Below are 25407 nucleotides of genomic sequence, written 5' to 3'. Positions count from 1 at the left end.
TGTGGGTAATGTTAGTCTGTGGGTAATGTTAGTCTATGGGTAATGTTAGTCTGTGGGGCAATGTTAGTCTGTGGGTAATGTTAGTCTGTGGGTAATGTTAGTCTGTGGGTAATGTTAGTCTGTGGGTAATGTTAGTCTGTGGGGCAATGTTAGTCTGTGGGTAATGTTAGTCTGTGGGGCAATGTTAGTCTGTGGGTAATGTTAGTCTGTGGGTAATGTTAGTCTGTGGGTAATGTTAGTCTGTGGGTAATGTTAGTCTGTGGGTAATGTTAGTCTGTGGGTAATGTTAGTCTATGGGCAATGTTAGTCTGTGGGTAATGTTAGTCTGTGGGTAATGTTAGTCTGTGGGTAATGTTAGTCTGTGGGGCAATGTTAGTCTGTGGGTAATGTTAGTCTGTGGGGCAATGTTAGTCTGTGGGTAATGTTAGTCTGTGGGTAATGTTAGTCTGTGGGTAATGTTAGTCTGTGGGTAATGTTAGTCTGTGGGTAATGTTAGTCTGTGGGTAATGTTAGTCTATGGGCAATGTTAGTCTGTGGGTAATGTTAGTCTGTGGGTAATGTTAGTCTATGGGTAATGTTAGTCTGTGGGGCAATGTTAGTCTGTGGGTAATGTTAGTCTGTGGGTAATGTTAGTCTGTGGGTAATGTTAGTCTGTGGGTAATGTTAGTCTGTGGGGCAATGTTAGTCTGTGGGTAATGTTAGTCTGTGGGGCAATGTTAGTCTGTGGGTAATGTTAGTCTGTGGGTAAAGTTAGTCTGTGGGTAATGTTAGTCTGTGGGTAATGTTAGTCTGTGGGTAATGTTAGTCTGTGGGTAATGTTAGTCTATGGGCAATGTTAGTCTGTGGGTAATGTTAGTCTGTGGGTAATGTTAGTCTATGGGTAATGTTAGTCTATGGGTAATGTTAGTCTGTGGGTAATGTTAGTCTGTGGGTAATGTTAGTCTGTGGGTAATGTTAGTCTGTGGGCAATGTTAGTCTATGGGCAATGTTAGTCTATGGGCAATGTTAGTCTGTGGGCAATGTTAGTCTGTGGGTAATGTTAGTCTATGGGTAATGTTAGTCTATGGGTAATGCTAGTCTATGGGCAATGTTAGTCTAGGGGCAATGTTAGTCTATGGGCAATGTTAGTCTATGGGCAATGTTAGTCTGTGGGCAATGTTAGTCTATGGGTAATGTTAGTCTGTGGGTAATGTGAGTCTGTGGGCAATGTTAGTCTATGGGTAATGTTAGTCTATGGGCAATGTTAGTCTATGGGTAATGTGAGTCTGTGGGCAATGTTAGTCTATGGGTAATGTTAGTCTATGGGTAATGTTAGTCTATGGGTAATGCTAGTCTATGGGCAATGTAAGTCTATGGGCAATGTTAGTCTATGGGCAATGTTAGTCTATGGGCAATGTTAGTCTATGGGCAATGTTAGTCTATGGGCAATGTTAGTCTAGGGGCAATGTTAGTCTATGGGCAATGTTAGTCTAGGGGCAATGTTAGTATATGGGCAATGTTAGTCTATGGGCAATGTTAGTCTATGGGCAATGTTAGTCTGTGGGCAATGTTAGTCTATGGGCAATGTTAGTCTATGGGCAATGTTAGTCTATGGGCAATGTTAGTCTATGGGTAATGTTAGTCTATGGGCAATGTTAGTCTATGGGGAATCTTAATCTATGGGCAATATAAGTCTATGGGCAATGTTAGTCTACGGGCAATGTAAGTATATGGGTAATGTTAATCTATGGGCAATGTTAGTCTATGGCCAATGTAAGTCTATGGGCAATGGTAGTCTATGGGCAATGTAAGTCTATTGGCAATGTAAGTCTATGGGTAATGTGAGTTTGGGCAATATTAGTCTATGGGCAATGTAAGTTTGGGCAATATTAATCTATGGGTAATGTTAGTCTATGGGCAATGTAAGTCTATGGGCAATGTTAGTGTATGGGCAATGTAAGTCTATGGGCAATGTTAGTCTATGGGCAATGTTAGTCTATGGGCAATGTTAGTCTATGGGCAATGTTAGTCTATGGACAATGTTAGTCTATGGGCAATGTAAGTCTATGGGCAATGTTAGTGTATGGGCAATGTAAGTCTATGGGCAATGTTAGTCTATGGGCAATGTTAGTCTATGGGTAATGCTAGTCTATGGGCAATGTTAGTCTATGGACAATGTTAGTCTATGGGCAATGTAAGTCTATGGGCAATGTTAGTGTATGGGCAATGTAAGTCTATGGGCAATGTTAGTCTATGGGCAATGTTAGTCTATGGGCAATGTTAGTCTATGGGCAATGTTAGTCTATGGACAATGTTAGTCTATGGGCAATGTAAGTCTATGGGCAATGTTAGTCTATGGGCAATGTTAGTCTATGGGCAATGTTAGTCTATGGGCAATGTTAGTCTATGGACAATGTTAGTCTATGGGCAATGTAAGTCTATGGGCAATGTTAGTGTATGGGCAATGTAAGTCTATGGGCAATGTTAGTCTATGGGCAATGTTAGTCTATGGACAATGTTAGTCTATGGGCAATGTTAGTCTATGGGCAATGTTAGTCTATGGGCAATGTTAGTCTATGGGCAATGTTAGTCTATGGGCAATGTTAGTCTATGGGCAATGTTAGTCTATGGGCAATGTTAGTGTATGGGCAATGTTAGTCTATGGGCAATGTTAGTCTATGGGCAATGTTAGTCTGTGGGCAATGTTAGTCTGTGGGCAATGTTAGTCTATGGGTAATGTTAGTCTATGGGTAATGCTAGTCTATGGGCAATGTAAGTCTATGGGCAATGTTAGTCTATGGGCAATGTTAGTCTATGGGTAATGTTAGTCTATGGGCAATGTTAGTCTATGGGCAATGTTAGTCTATGGGCAATGTTAGTGTATGGGCAATGTTAGTCTATGGGCAATGTTAGTCTATGGGCAATGTTAGTCTATGGGCAATGTTAGTCTATGGGCAATGTTAGTGTATGGGCAATGTTAGTCTATGGGCAATGTTAGTCTATGGGCAATGTTAGTCTGTGGGCAATGTTAGTCTGTGGGCAATGTTAGTCTATGGGTAATGTTAGTCTATGGGTAATGCTAGTCTATGGGCAATGTAAGTCTATGGGCAATGTTAGTCTATGGGCAATGTTAGTCTATGGGCAATGTTAGTCTATGGGCAATGTTAGTCTATGGGCAATGTTAGTCTATGGGCAATGTTAGTGTATGGGCAATGTTAGTCTATGGGCAATGTTAGTCTATGGGCAATGTTAGTCTGTGGGCAATGTTAGTCTGTGGGCAATGTTAGTCTATGGGTAATGTTAGTCTATGGGTAATGCTAGTCTATGGGCAATGTAAGTCTATGGGCAATGTTAGTCTATGGGCAATGTAAGTCTATGGGCAATGTTAGTCTATGGGCAATGTTAGTCTATGGGCAATGTTAGTCTATGGGCAATGTTAGTCTATGGGCAATGTTAGTCTAGGGGCAATGTTAGTCTATGGGCAATGTTAGTCTAGGGGCAATGTTAGTATATGGGCAATGTTAGTCTATGGGCAATGTTAGTCTATGGGCAATGTTAGTCTGTGGGCAATGTTAGTCTATGGGCAATGTTAGTCTATGGGCAATGTTAGTCTATGGGCAATGTTAGTCTATGGGTAATGTTAGTCTATGGGCAATGTTAGTCTATGGGGAATCTTAATCTATGGGCAATATAAGTCTATGGGCAATGTTAGTCTACGGGCAATGTAAGTATATGGGTAATGTTAATCTATGGGCAATGTTAGTCTATGGCCAATGTAAGTCTATGGGCAATGGTAGTCTATGGGCAATGTAAGTCTATTGGCAATGTAAGTCTATGGGTAATGTGAGTTTGGGCAATATTAGTCTATGGGCAATGTAAGTTTGGGCAATATTAATCTATGGGTAATGTTAGTCTATGGGCAATGTAAGTCTATGGGCAATGTTAGTGTATGGGCAATGTAAGTCTATGGGCAATGTTAGTCTATGGGCAATGTTAGTCTATGGGCAATGTTAGTCTATGGGCAATGTTAGTCTATGGACAATGTTAGTCTATGGGCAATGTAAGTCTATGGGCAATGTTAGTGTATGGGCAATGTAAGTCTATGGGCAATGTTAGTCTATGGGCAATGTTAGTCTATGGGTAATGCTAGTCTATGGGCAATGTTAGTCTATGGACAATGTTAGTCTATGGGCAATGTAAGTCTATGGGCAATGTTAGTGTATGGGCAATGTAAGTCTATGGGCAATGTTAGTCTATGGGCAATGTTAGTCTATGGGCAATGTTAGTCTATGGGCAATGTTAGTCTATGGACAATGTTAGTCTATGGGCAATGTAAGTCTATGGGCAATGTTAGTCTATGGGCAATGTTAGTCTATGGGCAATGTTAGTCTATGGGCAATGTTAGTCTATGGACAATGTTAGTCTATGGGCAATGTAAGTCTATGGGCAATGTTAGTGTATGGGCAATGTAAGTCTATGGGCAATGTTAGTCTATGGGCAATGTTAGTCTATGGACAATGTTAGTCTATGGGCAATGTTAGTCTATGGGCAATGTTAGTCTATGGGCAATGTTAGTCTATGGGCAATGTTAGTCTATGGGCAATGTTAGTCTATGGGCAATGTTAGTCTATGGGCAATGTTAGTGTATGGGCAATGTTAGTCTATGGGCAATGTTAGTCTATGGGCAATGTTAGTCTGTGGGCAATGTTAGTCTGTGGGCAATGTTAGTCTATGGGTAATGTTAGTCTATGGGTAATGCTAGTCTATGGGCAATGTAAGTCTATGGGCAATGTTAGTCTATGGGCAATGTTAGTCTATGGGCAATGTTAGTCTATGGGCAATGTTAGTCTATGGGCAATGTTAGTCTAGGGGCAATGTTAGTCTATGGGCAATGTTAGTCTAGGGGCAATGTTAGTATATGGGCAATGTTAGTCTATGGGCAATGTTAGTCTATGGGCAATGTTAGTCTGTGGGCAATGTTAGTCTATGGGCAATGTTAGTCTATGGGCAATGTAAGTCTATTGGCAATGTAAGTCTATGGGTAATGTGAGTTTGGGCAATGTTAGTCTATGGGCAATGTAAGTTTGGGCAATATTAATCTATGGGTAATGTTAGTCTATGGGCAACGTAAGTCTATGGGCAATGTTAGTGTATGGGCAATGTAAGTCTATGGGCAATGTTAGTCTATGGGCAATGTTAGTCTATGGGCAATGTTAGTCTATGGGCAATGTTAGTCTATGGACAATGTTAGTCTATGGGCAATGTAAGTCTATGGGCAATGTTAGTGTATGGGCAATGTAAGTCTATGGGCAATGTTAGTCTATGGGCAATGTTAGTCTATGGGCAATGTTAGTCTGTGGGCAATGTTAGTCTATGGACAATGTTAGTCTATGGGCAATGTAAGTCTATGGGCAATGTTAGTGTAAGGGCAATGTAAGTCTATGGGCAATGTTAGTCTATGGGCAATGTTAGTCTATGGGCAATGTTAGTCTATGGGCAATGTAAGTCTATGGGCAATGTTAGTGTATGGGCAATGTAAGTCTATGGGCAATGTTAGTCTATGGGCAATGTTAGTCTATGGGTAATGCTAGTCTATGGGCAATGTTAGTCTATGGACAATGTTAGTCTATGGGCAATGTAAGTCTATGGGCAATGTTAGTGTATGGGCAATGTAAGTCTATGGGCAATGTTAGTCTATGGGCAATGTTAGTCTATGGGCAATGTTAGTCTATGGGCAATGTTAGTCTATGGACAATGTTAGTCTATGGGCAATGTAAGTCTATGGGCAATGTTAGTCTATGGGCAATGTTAGTCTATGGGCAATGTTAGTCTATGGGCAATGTTAGTCTATGGACAATGTTAGTCTATGGGCAATGTAAGTCTATGGGCAATGTTAGTGTATGGGCAATGTAAGTCTATGGGCAATGTTAGTCTATGGGCAATGTTAGTCTATGGACAATGTTAGTCTATGGGCAATGTTAGTCTATGGGCAATGTTAGTCTATGGGCAATGTTAGTCTATGGGCAATGTTAGTCTATGGGCAATGTTAGTCTATGGGCAATGTTAGTCTATGGGCAATGTTAGTGTATGGGCAATGTTAGTCTATGGGCAATGTTAGTCTATGGGCAATGTTAGTCTGTGGGCAATGTTAGTCTGTGGGCAATGTTAGTCTATGGGTAATGTTAGTCTATGGGTAATGCTAGTCTATGGGCAATGTAAGTCTATGGGCAATGTTAGTCTATGGGCAATGTTAGTCTATGGGCAATGTTAGTCTATGGGCAATGTTAGTCTATGGGCAATGTTAGTCTAGGGGCAATGTTAGTCTATGGGCAATGTTAGTCTAGGGGCAATGTTAGTATATGGGCAATGTTAGTCTATGGGCAATGTTAGTCTATGGGCAATGTTAGTCTGTGGGCAATGTTAGTCTATGGGCAATGTTAGTCTATGGGCAATGTTAGTCTATGGGCAATGTTAGTCTATGGGTAATGTTAGTCTATGGGCAATGTTAGTCTATGGGGAATCTTAATCTATGGGCAATATAAGTCTATGGGCAATGTTAGTCTACGGGCAATGTAAGTATATGGGTAATGTTAATCTATGGGCAATGTTAGTCTATGGCCAATGTAAGTCTATGGGCAATGGTAGTCTATGGGCAATGTAAGTCTATTGGCAATGTAAGTCTATGGGTAATGTGAGTTTGGGCAATGTTAGTCTATGGGCAATGTAAGTTTGGGCAATATTAATCTATGGGTAATGTTAGTCTATGGGCAACGTAAGTCTATGGGCAATGTTAGTGTATGGGCAATGTAAGTCTATGGGCAATGTTAGTCTATGGGCAATGTTAGTCTATGGGCAATGTTAGTCTATGGGCAATGTTAGTCTATGGACAATGTTAGTCTATGGGCAATGTAAGTCTATGGGCAATGTTAGTGTATGGGCAATGTAAGTCTATGGGCAATGTTAGTCTATGGGCAATGTTAGTCTATGGGCAATGTTAGTCTATGGGCAATGTTAGTCTATGGACAATGTTAGTCTATGGGCAATGTAAGTCTATGGGCAATGTTAGTGTAAGGGCAATGTAAGTCTATGGGCAATGTTAGTCTATGGGCAATGTTAGTCTATGGGCAATGTTAGTCTATGGGCAATGTTAGTCTATGGACAATGTTAGTCTATGGGCAATGTAAGTCTATGGGCAATGTTAGTCTATGGGCAATGTTAGTCTATGGGCAATGTTAGTCTATGGGCAATGTTAGTCTATGGACAATGTTAGTCTATGGGCGATGTAAGTCTATGGGCAATGTTAGTGTATGGGCAATGTAAGTCTATGGGCAATGTTAGTCTATGGGCAATGTTAGTCTATGGACAATGTTAGTCTATGGGCAATGTTAGTCTATGGGCAATGTTAGTCTATGGGCAATGTTAGTCTATGGGCAATGTTAGTCTATGGGCAATGTTAGTCTATGGGCAATGTTAGTCTATGGGCAATGTTAGTCTATGGGCAATGTTAGTCTATGGGCAATGTTAGTCTATGGGCAATGTTAGTCTATGGGCAATGTTAGTCTATGGACAATGTTAGTCTATGGGCAATGTTAGTCTATGGGCAATGTTAGTCTATGGGCAATGTTAGTCTATGGGCAATGTTAGTCTATGGGCAATGTTAGTCTATTGGCAATGTTAGTCTATGGGCAATGTTAGTCTATGGGCAATGTGAGATTGGGCAATGTTAGTCTATGGGCAATGTTAGTCTATGGGCAATGTTAGTCTATGGGCAATGTTAGTCTATGGGCAATGTTAGTCTATGGGCAATGTTAGTCTATGGGCAATGTTAGTCTATGGGTAATGTTAGTCTATGGGCAATGTTAGTCTATGGGCAATGTTAGTCTATGGGCAATGTTAGTCTATGGGCAATGTTAGTCTGTGGGCAATGTTAGTCTATGGGCAATGTTAACCTATTTCCAATGTTAGTCTATGGGCAATGTTAGCCTATTTCCAATGTTAGTCTATGTGCACTCAATGCCCAAATATGACGCAGGCATTATCACAGTGATGTACCGCGCTACTCCTGATGAAATTGAGGTCTTCACGGTGGCGAGATGGCATCTACCTCACCTCGTATGTAGGAGTTCGTGGGTTCGATTCAGACCCTGGCACCTGTAGATTTCAAGTTTGCACGTTCTCCCCGTGGTCGCGTGGATTTTTCTCCGGGTCCTCCGGTTTTTCCCCTCCCCATTTAGAATCAACGTGCACTTAGAGTATTTGGCTGCTGTCAATTTCCACGTGATAAGCCACTTGGAGCTATCACTTGTGGCCAGGTCGCTTCTGAGCTCAGTGGGGCCTTACCTGGAAAAAAAAAAACTAGTTTCAAACGGTTCATTAGCCCGGCTCGTCAACCACCTCGGTTCGCCTACGTCGACATCAGCCGCACGAAGGAGGAGAAGCCGCCACCCGTGACCCCCTGTGCGTGTGCGTACGTTTAACTTCTTTCGCACCGTACGTAGCCAGCCGCGTTAGTCGGAGGTGCGGGGGAAGGACAACAAATCTAAACACAGAGAGCAGTTGTCAAGAAATGAGTTCTCAATCTGGGTGATTTAAAAGCGCAGAGCTCCAGCGGCTTATTAATATCGGAAAGGGGGAAGAGCGTTCCAGACGCTCCGCAGAAGCGCGCGGTGCGGTGCCACGGTAGCTTTGTTCGACGGCCAGCTGATAGCCGCCACCGCCGCCGCCGCTGCTGCTGCTGCGAGGGTGACCGTGGTTTCCCCTCTCTCCCTCTCGGCAGTTCTCCGGGGCGTGTGGCGAGCGGCTCGTGTCGACCTACGCCGAGTTCTGCTCGCGCCACCGTGAGGCGCTTGCCCTGCACAAGGAGCTGCTGGCGCGCGACCGCAAGTTCCAGGCGTTCATACAGGTGCCTGCCACGTGGGGGCTGGGGGGAGAGGGGGAGGCGGGGGGGGGGGAGTGGTGGCGCCACGGTTTAGGTTGTAGCTGGGCCGATTACAGACGATTGCCGTGACAATGCCACTGACAATGATGGTGGCGGTTGTGACGATGCTGATGATGATGGTGCTGAAGATAACAATAAGACTGATGAGGATTACGGATGCAGGATCCAAGTTGGAGAGGGGTGGGGGTGGTGGCGCAATGTGACTCGGTGCGTGGCCTGCAAGCCTGGCATGAGTCGTGTCAGTAAGGGGCGATGGTCGCTCTGCAGTCTAGCATAGGGTACCCCCCAGTGGCAGCTGGCAGTGGGCTCTACCGGCCTACATCCATGGGCTCCACTCACACCCCCCCCGACCTCTGATTACCGCGGTTGGCTACGTACGGTGCGAAAGAAGTTCAACATACATACAAAGAAAAGACACGCAATGCATTATTGAAACGGTAACAAAAATTATAAGAAAAATAAATCTTGAATCGAATTGTGACCCCCATCTCTGAATCGCGACAGCTCAATCGCCGGGGGTGGCGAATCGTTTAAATGTATAATTAAACATCTTACTGACGTATGATAGTAGTGTCCAACATCCACACACACCGTGAATTCATTCTCAATGGAACGCCTCTTTGTTGTGGCGTCAACATGTTAGCCTTTTTCATACATACTCGACTTTGTTGACTTCCTGTAGAAGCAAAGTCGGAGCCCGGAGGTTTACCGCATGGGGATACCCGAATGCATCCTTCTGGTGACGCAGAGAATCACCAAGTACCCCGTGCTCATCGAGAGGATCCTGCAGCACACGGAGGGTGAGTGTGCTTCACGCCAGGGAGCGGAGCGATTCATCAGTTCCTTCATTCCTTCCCTCGCTCATTCATTCACTTAACTCACTCACTTACTGATCTACTTAATCATTCACTTACTCATTCACCCACTCACACGTTATTTCATTTACTCGATTCGCTCATTTGTTTATGCACTTATTCACTCACGCACACTCCCAAGTGATTCACTCACATTATTCATTCACTCGCTCGATCACTCGCGCACGCTTCCACTCACTCACTCATTCATATACTCATTCACTCACTTGGAAGAGAGGTTAACGCTTACGGCTCGCTGTTCGATTCCCAGTCAGGGCTGAAGTCAGACCTTCATCCCTCGGGTCTATCACCCCCCTGCACACTTTGTGTCCCTCCGTGTGCCCTTGCGTCTCCGCTTGTCTCCGTGTGATATCAGCGCTTCCTTCGTGTGCCCCCTGTGCCCCCCCCCCCCCACGTGTGCCCGTGCATACTCCGTGCTTCTCTGCGTGTACTCATCGGTTCCCTCGCCTCCTCTTGAGTCCCCTCGCACTCCGCTCGCGTCCCTGCGCATCCCCGCGCACCTTTCGCGCGCTCCCACCGGTCGCCTTTTTGCCCTCGACTGTCGTCGCCCTCCCCTGTGCACCCGCTGCGCGTTCCGACTCATCGCCTCGCGTGCCTCCCCCCGCCCCCTCCCCCACCGCTCGTACCCCCCGCCCCGCCCCGCCCCCCCTCCTCCCGCAGCGCACACGAAGGAGCACGAGGACGTGACGCGGGCGCTGCGGCGCGTGCGCGAGGCCGTCTCGGCGGTGGACGCGCGCGTGTGCGAGCGCTCCCTCGACGCCCGCCTGGCTCACATCGTCGCACGCCTCTGCGACGGGGCCCGCGTCTCCGTCTCCTCCGCCGCCGCCGCCGCCGCCGCTCCGCCTCTGCCGCTTTCCTCCTCGCAGCAGCAGCAGCAGCAGCAGCAGGCGTCGCCCGCCGGCTCCGCGGGGTCGTCGCGGCCGCCGGCGGGCGACGACGCGACGGCGAGCGGCGCCGGGGAGCTGGGGCCCAGGAGCTGGGGGCGGCTCCTGCACGAGGGCGTCGTGGCGCTCAAGAGCGGCGGCGGGCGCATGAAGGGTGAGCACGCGGCCGCCCTCGCCGACGGACGATCGTCGGTCGTCGCTGTGCGGTCGTCGGCGTCGTTCGTCGTTGGAGAGCGGGACCTTGCCCGTGAACTTCCGGCAGCTCGCTAGGATTGGATTCGGCGAGCCTGACGCGTACTCGCCACCATCGTCGCCGTCGTCGTGCAAGTGTGCTGAACTCCTTTCGTGTGTCGCTTCTCGCGTCCGTGTGTTCACGCAGACACGCTGCTGCTGCTTCTCTCGGACTCGCTGGTCTTCCTACAGGAGAGAGACAACAAATACGCGTTCGCCTCGCTGGTACGCACCTCCTCCGCCTTTGCCCCCTCAGCAGAACACGATGGCTGCCCCCCCCCCCTCTCACCCTGCTTCCTGATCACCTTTTCCTTTTTCCAGTTTTGTTCCAGTCGGGCTCTCAGCCCCCACCCCTGTAAATTACCTACAACACTCACCCAGAAATGTCTGTCCGTCCCGCACGTGACGTCACTCCACATGAGGTCCACCCCCCTTCATTAATATTCATGAGTGGGTGGATTTCTACACTAACGCAGAGGAAGGTCGAGCTGAATTAAATCATTGATTACGCAAATTCGCTTCAAATATGACGTTTCTTTACAGAAAGTGACGGTAAAAAATAAATCTACGCAGCACCACAGTGCTACATCCGTGTGTGATGTCACTGGAAAAGAGGCCCCCCCCCCCACATTAATATTCATGCCCGCGTGGAAATTTACACGAACGCACAAGAAGGTCACGCACTCCACATGCCGCACCCCTCCGCTCATTAATAATCATGTGCGGGTGACGTCACTCCACATGCCGCACCCCTCCACAATAACCATAAGCGGGTGACGTCACTCCACACGGGGCAACCCCACCCCCCCACCTCTCATTAATAATCATGAGCTGAACAATTATATTGAATATTTCAGATTTACTGCAATATACACCCGTCCTTGGATGGGCAAAAAAAGGGCTAGTTAAACTATAAAAGTAACGTACGCAAGCAACACACTTAACACGCGCGCACGGACCGCACGTGACGCACGTACGTGAGGTGCACGAGCAACACGCGTCGAGTGACGCTCGCCACGTACCTCTCGCAACGTAAACGCGCAGGACCGCAAGCCGGCGGAGGTCCCCCTGCGGGGTTTGTTCGTGCGCGAGATCGCCAACGACGAGCGCGGCCTCTTCCTCCTCTACGACTCGGAGCAGGGCCCCCACATGTACGAGGTGCACCTGGCATCGCGCGACGCACGCGACTCCTGGAGGGAGCGCATCCGCCAAGCTGCCGCCGAGCGGTACGTGCGCGTGTGCCGTACGTGTGCCGTACGTGCGCGTGTGCCGTACGTGTGCCGTACGTGTGCGTGTGCCGTACGTGTGCCGTACGTGTGCCGTACGTGTGCGTGTGCCGTACGTGTGCCGTACGTGTGCCGTACGTGTGCGTGTGCCGTACGTGTGCGTGTGCCGTACGTGTGCGTGTGCCGTACGTGCGCGGCACGGGAGTGTGCTCGTCCGTGTCTGCGCGCGTGTGTGTGTTTGATAGTGTTGGGGGGGGGGAGGTGTAGGGGGCTGCAGTGTAGCATTCAGCGCACCGCTGCACTTCGAACCTTACGGCCCGAGTTCGATTTCTGCTCACGGCCAACAAAATTGACCATTATCTGAACCGGTCCTGGGTCTCCCATTGGTCGACTCGGCCTTAAATGAGCACCTGGTACAGTGTGCCAACATCACCACTGGGAAGAAAAAGGCAGTCGGTTTTGGTGTTGGCCACCTACCCCCTCGTGTGCCTTGCCGGCCTTCATCACGAACAGCACTTGCCCCAAACAGCCTGATAAGGATACAGAGGGATCTTTGTTCATGTCTTGTGCACCTCTGTGCACCTGTGTGTGCAAGTGCACACTCAGAGCACCTTGTACCAAATGGCCTGTGCATTGCTACATGGGGGATCTTTGTCTCTGTGAGTAGGGGGGAAGGGTCGGGAAGGATTCGATCCAATTGCCACGATTTGCTTCAAGACTCAGTTCTCATGATTCTCCCTGTACTCTATAGCTTGTATCGTCCCGTCTCATCTGTTCCGTCTCGCTGGTTGCGTTTTTGTTCGTTCCATCGTCCTATCGAGCACGTGAGCGCGTGACGGGAGTGTGCCCGCGTGTGTGGCTTCTCGCGCTTGTGTGTCCCCAGGTACCAGGAGCCGAGGATGCACAGAGCGAGCGTGAAGGAGACGTCAGCTCCTTCCAGGCAGGCGGCTCCAGAAAGAGGTGTGAACCGTCGTGCGAGCGTTCGACGGGAGCGGCGGCGCTGCGATTAGCGTTACACTGCACTGCGAATCCGGCGGCCCGAGTTCGAATCCCGCGCACGGCCAACACCGGTGACGATTGTCTGAACCGGTCCTGTGCCTCCCCGGAGGCCAACTTAGCCTCAAATGAGTACCTGGTGCGGTGCGTAAACATCCCCACTGGGGGAGACAAAGGCGGCCGGGCGTGGTGCTGGCCACCCACCACCTCGTGTGGCATGGCGGGCCTTCATAGGCTCTGCCACTTGCTAACTGCACTTGCCCCAAGTCTGTTGAAGGCGATACGGGGGATCTTTGTCTTGTAGCAGTGTAAACCTACAGCCGGCAATGTCATCTTAGCCGCGCTAATCGGGGAATGCCTTTGTCCTGGCAAGCCGCGTGTCTCTCACGTTTAGCTGCTCGTGTCACTGCAAGCTCCTGCCCAGACTGTCCACGGCACCGGGCGGTGAGATTCTGGTCTCATGCTGGATACAGAGCGGTCACATTTGCAATCGTGATTTGTAACTTTTGATTGTTATCTGTGCAGTGTCGATAGTTCAATTAACGTGCCATTGAGGGACTACTGCTGCGTGGTGATATTTTGCTGCCTTGCCCAAGCTTGATAAATCAGACTTATAGAAATAATTAAGCAATGTATTATTTATTTAGCAGCTCGATACCCTTTTCTCAATTTTGGACTCCTATCGGTCTTTTGTATTGTTTGGTGTTGTAACTCGCTGACCCGTCCATACTGGACATCTGTGAAAAAGAGCTTCGCCTGATTGTATCTGTGCCGCGTGCAGCTGAGCAAGTGGGTAGCCAGGATGACTGGGCCGAAGTCTGCGCGGAGCCCCAGGTCCCGACTCGCATCAGGGCCATGATCGACGAAGCCATTCGGCACGGTACAGCGAGCGCGGCATCCCACGTTTCACTTTTTAGGCGCTCTGTCCATACACAGATCTCATATTTTATATTTATAGAGCGCCGTACGTAGCCTGTACATACGTCCTTCCTTGTTGTACGTCGCCTAGCGTTGCCATTCGTTTCCTTCCTATTGGTCTTTTCCAAAAGAATGTTCACTTGATAACCCCCTTCAGCTCATTCCCCCCTCACTACCGCCTGCCAAATCACTTCCTTTAACTCATTCCCTCTCACCACCACCACCTGCCCAATCACCTCATTTAACTCATTCCCTCTCATCAACACCACTTGCCCAATCGCTTCCTTTAACTCATTCCCTCCCACCACCACCACTTGCCCAATCCAGATATTCTTCCTCTTGCTCAATCACATCTCTGTTCTACTATCCATTTCGTTTTATTTGCATATTGCTCGCCTCCAAATCTGCATTTCGAAGCATTCTGGCTTTGCAAAAATATTCCCGAAATCCTACGAAGGCAGAATAATGAATCCCTCAAACACAGCCCTGGTGCCGTTTGTGAACCGCCTCCGTCGTGTGTCCTTCACAAGTTTGAAGCTGCGCCAAAGAATTGAGAAAAATCACGTCCACGGGACATTTCTGAATGCGACGACAGTGCGCGGTGACCTCTACCGGTGGCACTGCGGCGTGACTGCTCGACCTGCGGGTTCACGCTGAAGAGCTCACCCTTGACCTATTCTGGATTCTAAAACCCTAAATGACGAACAAACATACTGAACTTATCAATGGCCGTGTGAGAATGACGGGCGCCTGGCTATGCAACTGCCACTGGGCCTGGCAGAGGGCAGGAAGCGACGGCAAGGTGAGCCAGCGCCAGCGGCTTGATGCGCCGTGAATGAGCGGCACCTCCCACAGGAACCCACGAGGAGCTTCCTCTGATAATGGGAGGGGTGGTGGGGGGGGTACGCATCCAGCAGTAGATTCACAACAAAATCACTGTCCGTGTCTACAAGGGGGCCCTGCCAGACCTTCCACAGCCTCGCCGCCGCCATTTACATTCCGCCCCCCCTCCCACCTTCTCTCCTGCCCCCCCCCCCCCATCCCCCGCCGTGCTGTGCGTAGCCGAATCCCTGGAGGGCCTCGTGTCGGCCTACCAGGCGACGGGCCTGTGCTCCGGGGGGGCGGTAGCGCGGCAGGACAGCACGGTCAGCTGCTGCGCCGCGCCGGGACGGAGCTGCAAGGGGGCGGCGGCGGCGGCCGCCGGCGGCGTCGTCGTCGTCGGCCGCGGCCACGACGGCGCGGGGCGCGACGGCTCGGAGACGCACGCCGGGCCGCACCGTGCCAACTCGCTGGCGGCGCTGGAGAGCGGCGGCCTGCTCACCACCGCCGGTGAGCGGCGGGGGGGGGAGAGGCGGGTGTGGCGGGGGGAGGGAGCGCGCAGCGCGGGGCGGCTGGGCGCGCCGGGGGTGTACTCGGCACAGGGTGGTCATGATGTTGAGCGTTATTCCGCACATTGCGAGCAGCGTGTGAGTGGCGTGCGGTCGAACGTCGACAACGATAGCATCGGCAGTGACCGTGACATGGAAGACAATGTGATTGTAATTAACGGTAATGCGCGGAGCTTGGCGAGATGTTAAATACCTCGCTCGGTATACAGGAGGTCGTGGGTTCAATCCCGACCCTGATGGCTGTATATTTGGAGTTTGCGTGTTATCTCTCTGTGGCCACGTGGATTTTCTCCACGTCCTCTTGTTTGCCCTCCACATTGAGAATCAACATCACGCATTTAGAGTATTTTGGCTGCTATAAATTTCCACGTGATAAGCCACTTCCTTGAGCTATCATTTGTGGCCAGGTCGCTTCTGAAAAAGAGCTGTATAGTTCAGTGGGCCTTACTTGGTGAAATAAAACTAGTTTAGTTTCGTTTTAGTTTAATTACATTGAGAGACAAAAAGAGGAACACGTGGATTTGACAACACGCGCTGGTTGGCTGGCAGCTATACTCTTTGGTTCTATTCGGTAAAGTCACATAGGTAAAAAATAAAATAACAAAAAAAATCACGACGTTTCGGCCACAACACAAGTGGCCTTCATCAGGTGAAGGGACCGGACTGTCTAGAGGACAGCGTTGGAGTGAAGACAGCCAAGCCCAGGTCGCGTCCTTTAAGCTGTGTGGGAAGAAAACAAAAAAACGCCTTGACAAAGGAATTAGCATTAAATGATGTATTGGACCGGCACGGTGGGGTGGGGGGAGTTTACATAATGTTGGTGTGAAGGGAAATAAGCTGCTGTGAAAGTTTGGGATACCACTACTTGAATAAATATACTGTACCATTGAAAATTAGTTTAATGTTTGGTTTGACTTAGAACATCTTTCCAATGATTGCTTAATTTCAAATCTAGAATGGATGGCATCTATCAAACTATATTCTTGGTTCTTTTGGTTAAGTCACGTGGAAGGGAAACAATAAAATAATAAAAATATAAAACAATAAAATTCTAGTGAGAATTCTAGTGAGAATTTTATTGTTTTATATATGTTTTTATTTTATTGTTTCCCTTCTACGTGACTTTACCGAAAGAACCAAGAATATGAATCCCTGTAGTCACGAAAGCTTTAAATCAAAATCTATCAAACTGTTGAGAAAAGTAAAGTGGGCTTAGGCAAGACACTTTGCCGGACGAGGCTAATGGCCTTTGGTGAATGATTACAATGGAGTGGCAGCCAAGGAATGGAATGGGTTCATGATAACTTGCAGAGACGGGATTAAGAAAGTTGGTGTGCAGGTTCTGGGTAGAGTGTCATATCATACGATCATGAGGTTCGGTAGTGGTTTGGGGGGGGGAGGCCTTCATCCAGCAGTGGATCAATCATGGCTGGTTAATGTTGATGATTATGATGATGATGGGGAGGAGTGGAGCATTGACTACAACTGTGTTTAGTTTGTCGTCCTTCCCCCCCGCTCCTCCGATTAGCGCGGTTGGCTACGTGCGGTACGAAAGAAGTTCAACGTGAGAATTTTATTGTGTTATTTTATTATTTTATTCTCATTCTACGTGACTTTACCGAAAGAACCAAAGAAAAAAGTTCAACGTGCACACGTGCATTCTGTTTTGATGAGTCGATCGGCGTTTAACGCCACTTGTTCTCTTCTGCTGTCGCCATCGTCTGAAAACCTCTGCGCAGTCGGCTCCCTGCCTCTGTTCAAGTCCAGGCTCAGGCTCAATGCCTTCCTTTCAACTGTTTCCTTCCTCCCAGCCTAATGACCGATCCTGTCGTTAACATAAATATGCCCACCGTTTCCACGCAGCGGTTTGCGATGCGGTGGTGTCTTCAGATACCAAATGATTATCGTGAAATCTCGAAAGCCAAGCGGGTTTCGAGCCGAGTTGATATTCGGATGGGAGACTCGCGAAACTAAACTAAACTATTTTTTCTTGTGTATACGTACATGCAAGGCTACACGTGTACAGGCGGTGATCTTGGTCTTGTGTGTGCCATCAGGCTTGGAGGCCAAAGGGATTCTGACGCGTTCAGATTCCTCGCTGCTGTCGCACTTCAGCAAGGAGTGGAGGCATCTGCCAGACATGCAGAAGGTACCGGGTCTCGCCGTGCGTGGGAGAGGAACTGGCAGCGTGCGTGCGTGCAACAGACGCGCAACAGTTCGTGTTATTATTATCACGAGAAATTGAACCCGTTGCTCTGCAGTCGGAAAAATAAGAAATATCTGTCTTCTTTATTCATCATCTTCTCACAATGCTGTATTCGGAGCACTAAAACCAATCGGATTTTTTCTGGAGGAATAAAATACCCAAGATAGTATGTATTGTAATGGTTTTCATTTAAATTGTGTAGGATTTCAAGAATATTGATGCCAAGAGAATGGCTTCAATAAGAGCACAAATGTAACAGTTAAGAACAATTGTAATGAACCGTGTCACCCTTCTGCGTTCGTCATTAACACCTTACCAGTGACGATTATCTCAACCGGTCCTGGGCCTTCCGCTAGGTCGACAGATTCAAATGAGTACTCAGTGCGATGTTGGAAAGAAACATCGTGAGGAGGAAGACAAAGGCGGCCGGGCGTGGTCCTGGCCACCCACTCCCTTGGGTGCCTTGCCGGCCTTCATCAAGTGCTCGCTAACAGCACTTGCCCCAACAGTCTGTTAAGGCTATAGGGGGGATCTTTGTCTTTGTATGAACGGACAGCGTGTCTTGTGGGCAGCAGTAGTGCAGCGGCTTGCGCGCTGCGTAAGGAACCCGGCGGGTTTTATTCTCAGCCACAGCTTACGTCTGTGGCAAGTGCTTTCTAAAACCTATCCTGGGCCTCCCCAAGGTTGCCTCGGCCGAAAATTAGGACCGGAGCATCCGCACTGGGGAGACAAAGGCAGTTGGGTGGAGTACTGGTCACAACACTCTCTCAATCTGGCCTTAACTGGGGCTCACTAACAGCACTTGCTTTAACAGTCTGTATGTCTATACGGGGTTTCTTTGTTTTGCTGTGCGTGCGTGTGTGTGCGTGTTGTATCTGTGTGCGTGTGTGTGCGTGTTGCATCTGTGTGCGTGTGTTGGCGGGATTGGCAGCTGTGGCCTGGAAATTTGAGGTGCACATGGCCCCATGGCCCATGGCCCAAATCCTATTATTTCCCGCTCACATCACCAGCGTGAAATTGGTACCGTACATGTACCTCCCCTAGGTTTGCTCAGCCAAAACTGAGGGTGGGTCCTTTCTGTCTGCCCCTCTGCGCCCCTGACTTACCCCTCTTCTCCAGTGTGCTTCGTGTCCAGCCAGTACGGGGCGTCCAATCACAATCACGTCGTTTGGGAAAACTCAAGGAGAGGTTCGTGCAATGTTTCTTTAATATTTGACGTTTGCACGCTATTTTTGTTTTATTTGTTCCGTAATGCGGTTGGCTTTTATTTTCCACTGTCATTTCTGTTTGCTTCCTTGCTGTAAATGTAACACGTAGGCTTTCGCGACCAATCCTATTCATAGTCAAGGTTTTTTGTTTTGTTTTCCGTTAGATCGCGTAAATGTGTTGTAAATGTTGTGGATTTACTCTGCAACACACCGGGGGAGCGCTGAAGTAAAAACCAATTGGCACGTTTTGTTCACGTGACCAAAAAAACCCTTTTGCTATTCATTGCTGCACCTGCTTTCATGTTATTGCATTTTGCCATTTAGGTGACGCAGGTCACTCTTGCAATTGAGGCTCATCCTTGTCTCTCGAATTCTCACCTGGTCTGAGTCACACAAAACTTGAGATGTGATCGAGGCTCGTGGAGCCAGATGGAGGCGGTGTGAAGCGGCAATACCGGAGCCAAACAAAATCGCTCGCTCTCACGTTGCGGACTCACGCTGTGCCCTCTCCGCCCCGCTGTGCCCTCTCCGTCCGCTGTGCCCTCTCCGCCTGCCAAAGCGGTTCTAAGCATGCGGCGTTTTACTCCCGATCTCCCTTGTTCTCTCTCATCCGGTGCCTAAACAATGGCTTCCTCGACGCTAATTTCCCCACTCATCCGTCTTTATTCGAGAGAATGGTGGAGACACGTTATTTATTTGTCCAGGAAAGTCTCACTGAGCTTCGAGAAATGTATGATTTTTTTTTCCCGGAGGGTCGTGCGTTGGGGATGTTTGGCCAGGTTCGTTTAATGGTTTGGGGGAGGAAACGGAAGAACGACAGGGAAAACCCGCACGCACGAGAGGGTGACGCCGAAAACATTCGCATGGACAGGATTCGAGAATCCATTGCCGTATCGGCAGCACCTTGCAGCCAAAGCCTACAACACCCAGTGGCGAGATGTTAACTACCTCGCTTGGTATGCAGGAGGTCGTGGGTTCGATCCTGACCCTGACGCCTGCTGTATATTTGGAGTTTGCGTGTCTCTCTCTCATCATCACCACCACTGTGGCTATGAGATGTTAACTACCTGGCCTTGTATACAGGAGGTCGTGGGTTCGATCCTGACCCTGACGGCTGTTGTATATTTGGAGTTTGCGTGTCTCTCTCTCATCATCACCACCACAAATGAACTGGCTCGGCTATCAAGATCTGATGAGATTAATTTGGCATCTTAAGATGCAACCGCATCGCAAGCCGCTGCACGGAACCGGTGAGCGTAATTATTTTGACAAGAGAATCGGTCATTAGGCTTGGAGGAAGGCAAAACAGGGAAAGGAAGGCCTTCAACCTGAGCCTGGACTTGAACAGAGGCAGGGAGCCGACTGCGCAGAGGTTTTCAGACGATGGCGACAGCAGAACAGACTGAGTGGCTTTCAAGCCAAGCGACTCGTCAAAGCAGAATGTACGTGTGTGCGTTGAACGTCTTTCGCACCGTACGTAGCTAACCATGCTCATCGGAGGTGCCGGGGAAGGACAACAAACTCAACACAAAAAATCATTTCTCGAGAAATGAGTTTGCAATCTGGATTTAAAAGTGAAAAGCTCGAGTGGCTTCCACATGTTGGAAGGAAGAGCGATCCAGACGGCCGCAGAAGCACGTCTGAAAGCGCGCGATGCGGTGACCGTCTTTGTTCGATGGTTCGCCAAAAGCCGAGGTTAACTGGAGTTCGCTTGATGGTGGTTTATGCGCCTTGACGAGATCAGTGAGGTGTTGTGGTTCATGTCGAGCGCTTTGTGCGTGATGTGTAGGAGTGTTGTAAACGCTCTTGGCAGAGCGTCACTTCCCAAAGGCTCACGACCCCATTTCGGCAATTTGCAATTCCCACCGTGACTTTGCTAATGAAAAAAAAGATAGTAACCAATAGATTTTTTTAAAATATATAATTGTTTCCGCCTTCAGGATAATAATAATAAGGATTATAGAAGTGATGTGATACATTTGCACTCGCCTGCAGCAGAATGCTCGCATGCGTGTGTGCGTGTGTGCGTGTGTGCGCGTGTCGCTATGGGGTGCGGTAGTGTAGTGGTTCGCACGTTAATCCACGAATCTGGCAACCCGAGTTCGATTCCCCATCACAGACAATACGAGTGATGATTATCTGAACCGGTCCTGGGCCTCCCCTAGGCCGACTCAGCCTCAAATGAGTACCTGGTGCAGTGTGTAAAAACATCGCCACTGGGGAGACAAAGGCGGTCGGGCGCGGTGCTGGCCAACCACCCCCTCGTGTGCTGTGACGGTCTTCATCGGTGCTACTTGCCAACTGCACTTGCCCCAACAGTCTGCTAAGGCTACACGGGGGATCTTTTCCTTTGTCTTTGCGTGTCACTGTGTTCCAGGTGGTTGGGAAGGCACAGGAGCTGACACGTCTGCTCTGCAGCATCAAGGTGTGAAGCTATGTGCTGATTGTGTTCTGTGCACTCACCTGTTAATTAGCACCCTCGTTTGTAAGAAGACGAAAAAAAACGTGGCTCCTTCACCTATTTGCGGGTTTAAATTAATAAATAAGTGGCTCGGATCCCGTTCCGTACGTCGGCGCACACAATACAAAAATATGGTTTAGTTCCGTTAGCCCACTGGGCGTTGGAGACCAAATAATTAAACCGGTGGTGGCATTTGTTTAAACAAGGAAACGATGAACCGGCTTCAACCTTCACGGGCTCATCAGCAGGTGCATGCCTTTGCATGCCTTGCCAACCTTAATAGCTGGCAAGGCTGGCAACAGCGGGCAAAGCCTACGTGTCAAACTGAATAGCTGCTCGCCCAATAGCACTCACTCGAACAATCTTTGCAGGCTAACCGGGGATCTTTGCTTCATTGTGTGCGCTTGCGTGTATGCGAGTGTGTCAACATCGCCATGAAGGCGACAAAGGCGGCCGGGCGTGGTGTTGGCCACCCACCCTCTCGTGTGCTATGCCAGCCTTCGTAGGTGCTCGCTAACAGCACTCGCTCCAACAGTCTGTTACGGGGGATCTTTGTTTTGTGTGTTTGGGAGCAGGGACGCAGCCGTGAGTGCAATGCACTACAAACCTGGCGACCCGAGTTCGATTCCCGCTCACGACCAACGCCCGTGACGATGATGTGAACCGGTCCTGGGCCTCCCCCAGGTTGACTCGGTCTTAAATGAGTACCTGGTGCGGACTGTAAACATCACCACTGGGGAGACAAAGGCAGCCGGGCGTGGTGTTGGCCACCCACACCCACGTGTGCCGTGCCAGCCCTCATAGGCGCTGCTCGCTAACAGCACTTGCTCCAGCGGTCTGTGCAAAGGCTATATGGGGGAATCTTTGTCTTTTTGTGTGCCTGTCTGCACATGCATTCTCGCCCGTGCCCGCTCATCGCTCAGTCAGCACTCTTCCTCCCGAACTCGTCGCCGTTGGAGGGACCCGATTCCACATCCTCGAGCCGCTCCTCCGTCACAGAGTCCAGCTCTACCGTGGGGACCAATCGCTCGGAGTCTAGCTCCGCGCTGGGGACAAGCGTTGTCAGCAACTCCTCCTCCGCGGCGGGAACCGCCATGACGCCCGACGCTGAGCAACCGCTGATCCACACCTCGGCACTCGCCGGTGCGTGTGCTCTGGGCGTGCGGTGACGAGACCCCCGACGATCGAGCCGGACGCCATCGTGCCCAAAGCCGTTGGTGCCACCACCTCGCCTTGCTCACGCTTTGTACCCTCTTACAGATCCCGCAGCTGCTGCACAGTAGACACAAAACCTCCCAGGTTCTGCCCGATCAGTGTCCCGCCATCTGCCCTTAGGTCTTCGACTAAGATGAGCTATAAAGCTCTTTTTCACTGATGTCCAGTCGAACCGGCATCCCCCATCCTGCATGCACGTCCCTGCCAGCCTAAGCGTAGCTACAACGCCTACCTGCATTGCTTTTCCTGTCTTGCCACGAAATTCCCAGCATTCGTCTCAGACACCTGGGCTCAAATGCCAACAATGTATTTTTAAGCCATTCCCGTTCCGATGACGTTCGTGTACATCATCAGTTTTTCTTCCGATTCCATTCTGATGACGTACGTGTATGTTATTGGAATGGAACCGGAAGAAAAAATAAAATAACTTTGTCGGTACCAAGGCTTCCACAAGGCCATGTAGGAGGGCGTGTGGCACAGTTTGGGGCCAGCTATCAAAACGTGTGGTCGTGTTGCTACAGTTCTCTGCGATAAGTGGAACGTCTTTAAAAACAACGGCACTATGCCTCTCTAAATAAAATTAACGTTGCACCACTTGTGCATTCTGAGATTCAGCGGTGAACGGGACAACCCACCCTGCAAACTTGTCGACATCTTGGAATGCATAAGAGTTAAGCTGCTTTTTATTCAGCTCTGTGATCCATACAGTAATAGAGACAGTACTATCAACTCAAATGCCCTTTTCTTTACACTCAGGCTTCTCTTCTCTTGCAGATGATGAGAGGAGCGGAAATTCGGGACCATAACTAGGGGTCCAAGCTTAGAGTGGGCTCCAAACATTACAAGATTAGGTTTTTTTTAACTTTTGCTTGGTATAGAATTGTGGGCGTCCCAAATCATCATTATGTACCAAGGCCTCAAATGTATCTCGACAAGGCCTCGATGACCATATACATGTATATACTGTGCATAAAACAATGATTCTCACGCTCATTATTTAAAGCGTGTATCAGAAACGTAACAGTCGCTCTCATGCGACAAATCAACTCACCGTGAAGACGCCGTGATTGGTAAACTTTGCAGGACCTTGTCTGAAAGTACGATCATTAATTATTATTTTTTACCATCAACCCTTTTCTTCTCTCAGAGGCCGAGTGGGGGCGCACGCGGGCAGCCGGCGGGCATCCCTCGACGACCTCCGACCCCGCCGAGGGCCCAGGCACCACGTGGTGGAAATCCAGAGGCCTGGGCAGGCGGGGCAGCCTTGGCACGACTTCCTCCTCATCCCTCTCCTCCTCGTCATCCTCCACCTCCTCGCTGTCCTCCCGCTCGTCGTCCGCGGTCGCCGGGATGGGATTAGGTGCGGGGCCGGCCCCGGTTAGGGCAGCGGCGACGTCGGGGCAGCAGCAGCAGGAGGAGGCAAGCGACGAGAAGTCCCAGCAGCGTCGCCTGGTCGGGGCCGGTATCCTCAACCGCTGGCGGGGCCAATCCTTGCCCGGCCGAGACGCCGACTGCCACCCCACAGGCAGGGCTGGGGGCAAGGCCGGCGGGGCAGGGCCGGGGACGGAGGGCGGCGATACACTCTCCCGCCGGCACCCCCACCCGAGCACCGCTCTGCTCCGCTCGTTCATGCGGGAGGAGGAGGAGAGGCGGGGCAGGGCGAGGCCCACGGAGGAGAAGGAAGCGCGATCGCGGGGACACTTTGTGGCGTGAGTTGGCGGCGAGCCCCCCCCTCCTCCCCCACGCCCCCCCTCCTCCTCCCCCACCTTGATCCCGCTCGCTCCGCCGCTTTGTCGATTTGCCATCTTCTCTCATTCCTTGCAATTCGTTCGTTAAGGGTGGGGGCAGGGGTGGGGGGGAGACGAGCGAGTGGGGCGTGGGCGCCAAATACGGCACGGACGGCGGCTCCGTGCCTTTCGTGGACTGGAGAGAGGGGGGGGGCACTTTTCTTTCGAAGCCTGTAAGAGCTCGCTCGCGTACGTGGCGGGGGCGATGCCTGGCGGTTGTTGTGGTCGTTCTGCCGGGTTTCCTTCAATCGATTGTGCAAGGTCTCCCGCGATACGAATCGCCACCACCACCCCCCCCCCCCTCCCTCCTCCGAGATGACGCCGTGCGGAGATGGGTCCGAATCCGATGCTCCGCGCGATCCACCGTCTTGTCTCGCAGGTTTACGCGTTGTAAAGTTTGCTTCGTCGATGCTCAGTTTTGTTGTTTCTGTTTTTGCCAGTTGCAGCGTCTGCACGCGTTACAAGTGTGGGACTGGCGGTTCCTTGAATTGTGGTTGTTGTTGTTGTTGTTGCTCGACGTTGGGGTGACTTGTGATGTTTCACCGGACCAGCACAAAAAAGCGCGTTTGATATGTTTATAACAATTAATTTGATTTATACTTTTATAATGTGTGTCTATATGCATGTTCTACATATACATACACTTATACAGCATATGCAGCATAAGCATTAAAATGTAATATATATGTGTACTATTTGTTGTGTTGAATGCGCCATGCTTCAAACACTATAGCTCTTATAATGCTGCATGTTAAGTGAAAAATAAAATATATCTGTGTATAGCACACGATCGTGCATTGTCTGTACGTGGATTGTATAGTGTACGCAGAGTATATACTTACGGGTGAACACGCATACATACCTGAATCTATAATTACACTGCCATCGGCATCATGGGCCAATTTGTATCCACTGCTGGATGAAGGCCTCCTCACTCGTGGCCCTGCGATGCCACAATCCCTCATCTCACCGCTGTGCACGGAGAGGTGCACCCATCGCTGCTTCTTCTTGGTGGATACAAATTTTTTTAAAAAATTATCTGAAAAGTGAGCAAAGATATGTGCTTGGAATAGTGCTGAGAGACGTTCTGAGGGA

General features: G+C 49.6%; 1 protein-coding gene across 2 annotated transcripts in view; it reads left to right on the top strand.

Moving 5' to 3' along the window:
- LOC116950851 (uncharacterized) overlaps positions 1-25107 on the top strand; it is an 87920-nt gene extending 62813 nt beyond the window's left edge. For both annotated transcript variants that reach the window (XM_032968970.2, XM_032968972.2), the window contains 13 exons: positions 8756-8881; positions 9600-9717; positions 10453-10830; positions 11056-11132; positions 11952-12133; positions 13017-13093; positions 13911-14009; positions 15110-15376; positions 17493-17584; positions 18761-18829; positions 21227-21274; positions 22234-22453; positions 23673-25107. In XM_032968970.2, coding sequence (XP_032824861.2) covers positions 8756-8881; positions 9600-9717; positions 10453-10830; positions 11056-11132; positions 11952-12133; positions 13017-13093; positions 13911-14009; positions 15110-15376; positions 17493-17584; positions 18761-18829; positions 21227-21274; positions 22234-22453; positions 23673-24238 — 2319 coding nt within the window. In that variant the 3' untranslated portion in view covers positions 24239-25107. The remainder of the gene's footprint in view (positions 1-8755; positions 8882-9599; positions 9718-10452; positions 10831-11055; positions 11133-11951; positions 12134-13016; positions 13094-13910; positions 14010-15109; positions 15377-17492; positions 17585-18760; positions 18830-21226; positions 21275-22233; positions 22454-23672) is intronic.
- Positions 25108-25407: the final 300 nt, after the last annotated feature.

The sequence above is a fragment of the Petromyzon marinus genome, chromosome 40 (assembly GCF_048934315.1).
Source record: "Petromyzon marinus isolate PM22_M1 ecotype Great Lakes invasive population chromosome 40, UKy_Petmar_22M1.pri1.0, whole genome shotgun sequence".
In the NCBI taxonomy this organism is placed as follows: Eukaryota; Metazoa; Chordata; class Hyperoartia; order Petromyzontiformes; family Petromyzontidae; genus Petromyzon; species Petromyzon marinus.
This window is presented reverse-complemented; position numbering and strand designations above follow the sequence as displayed.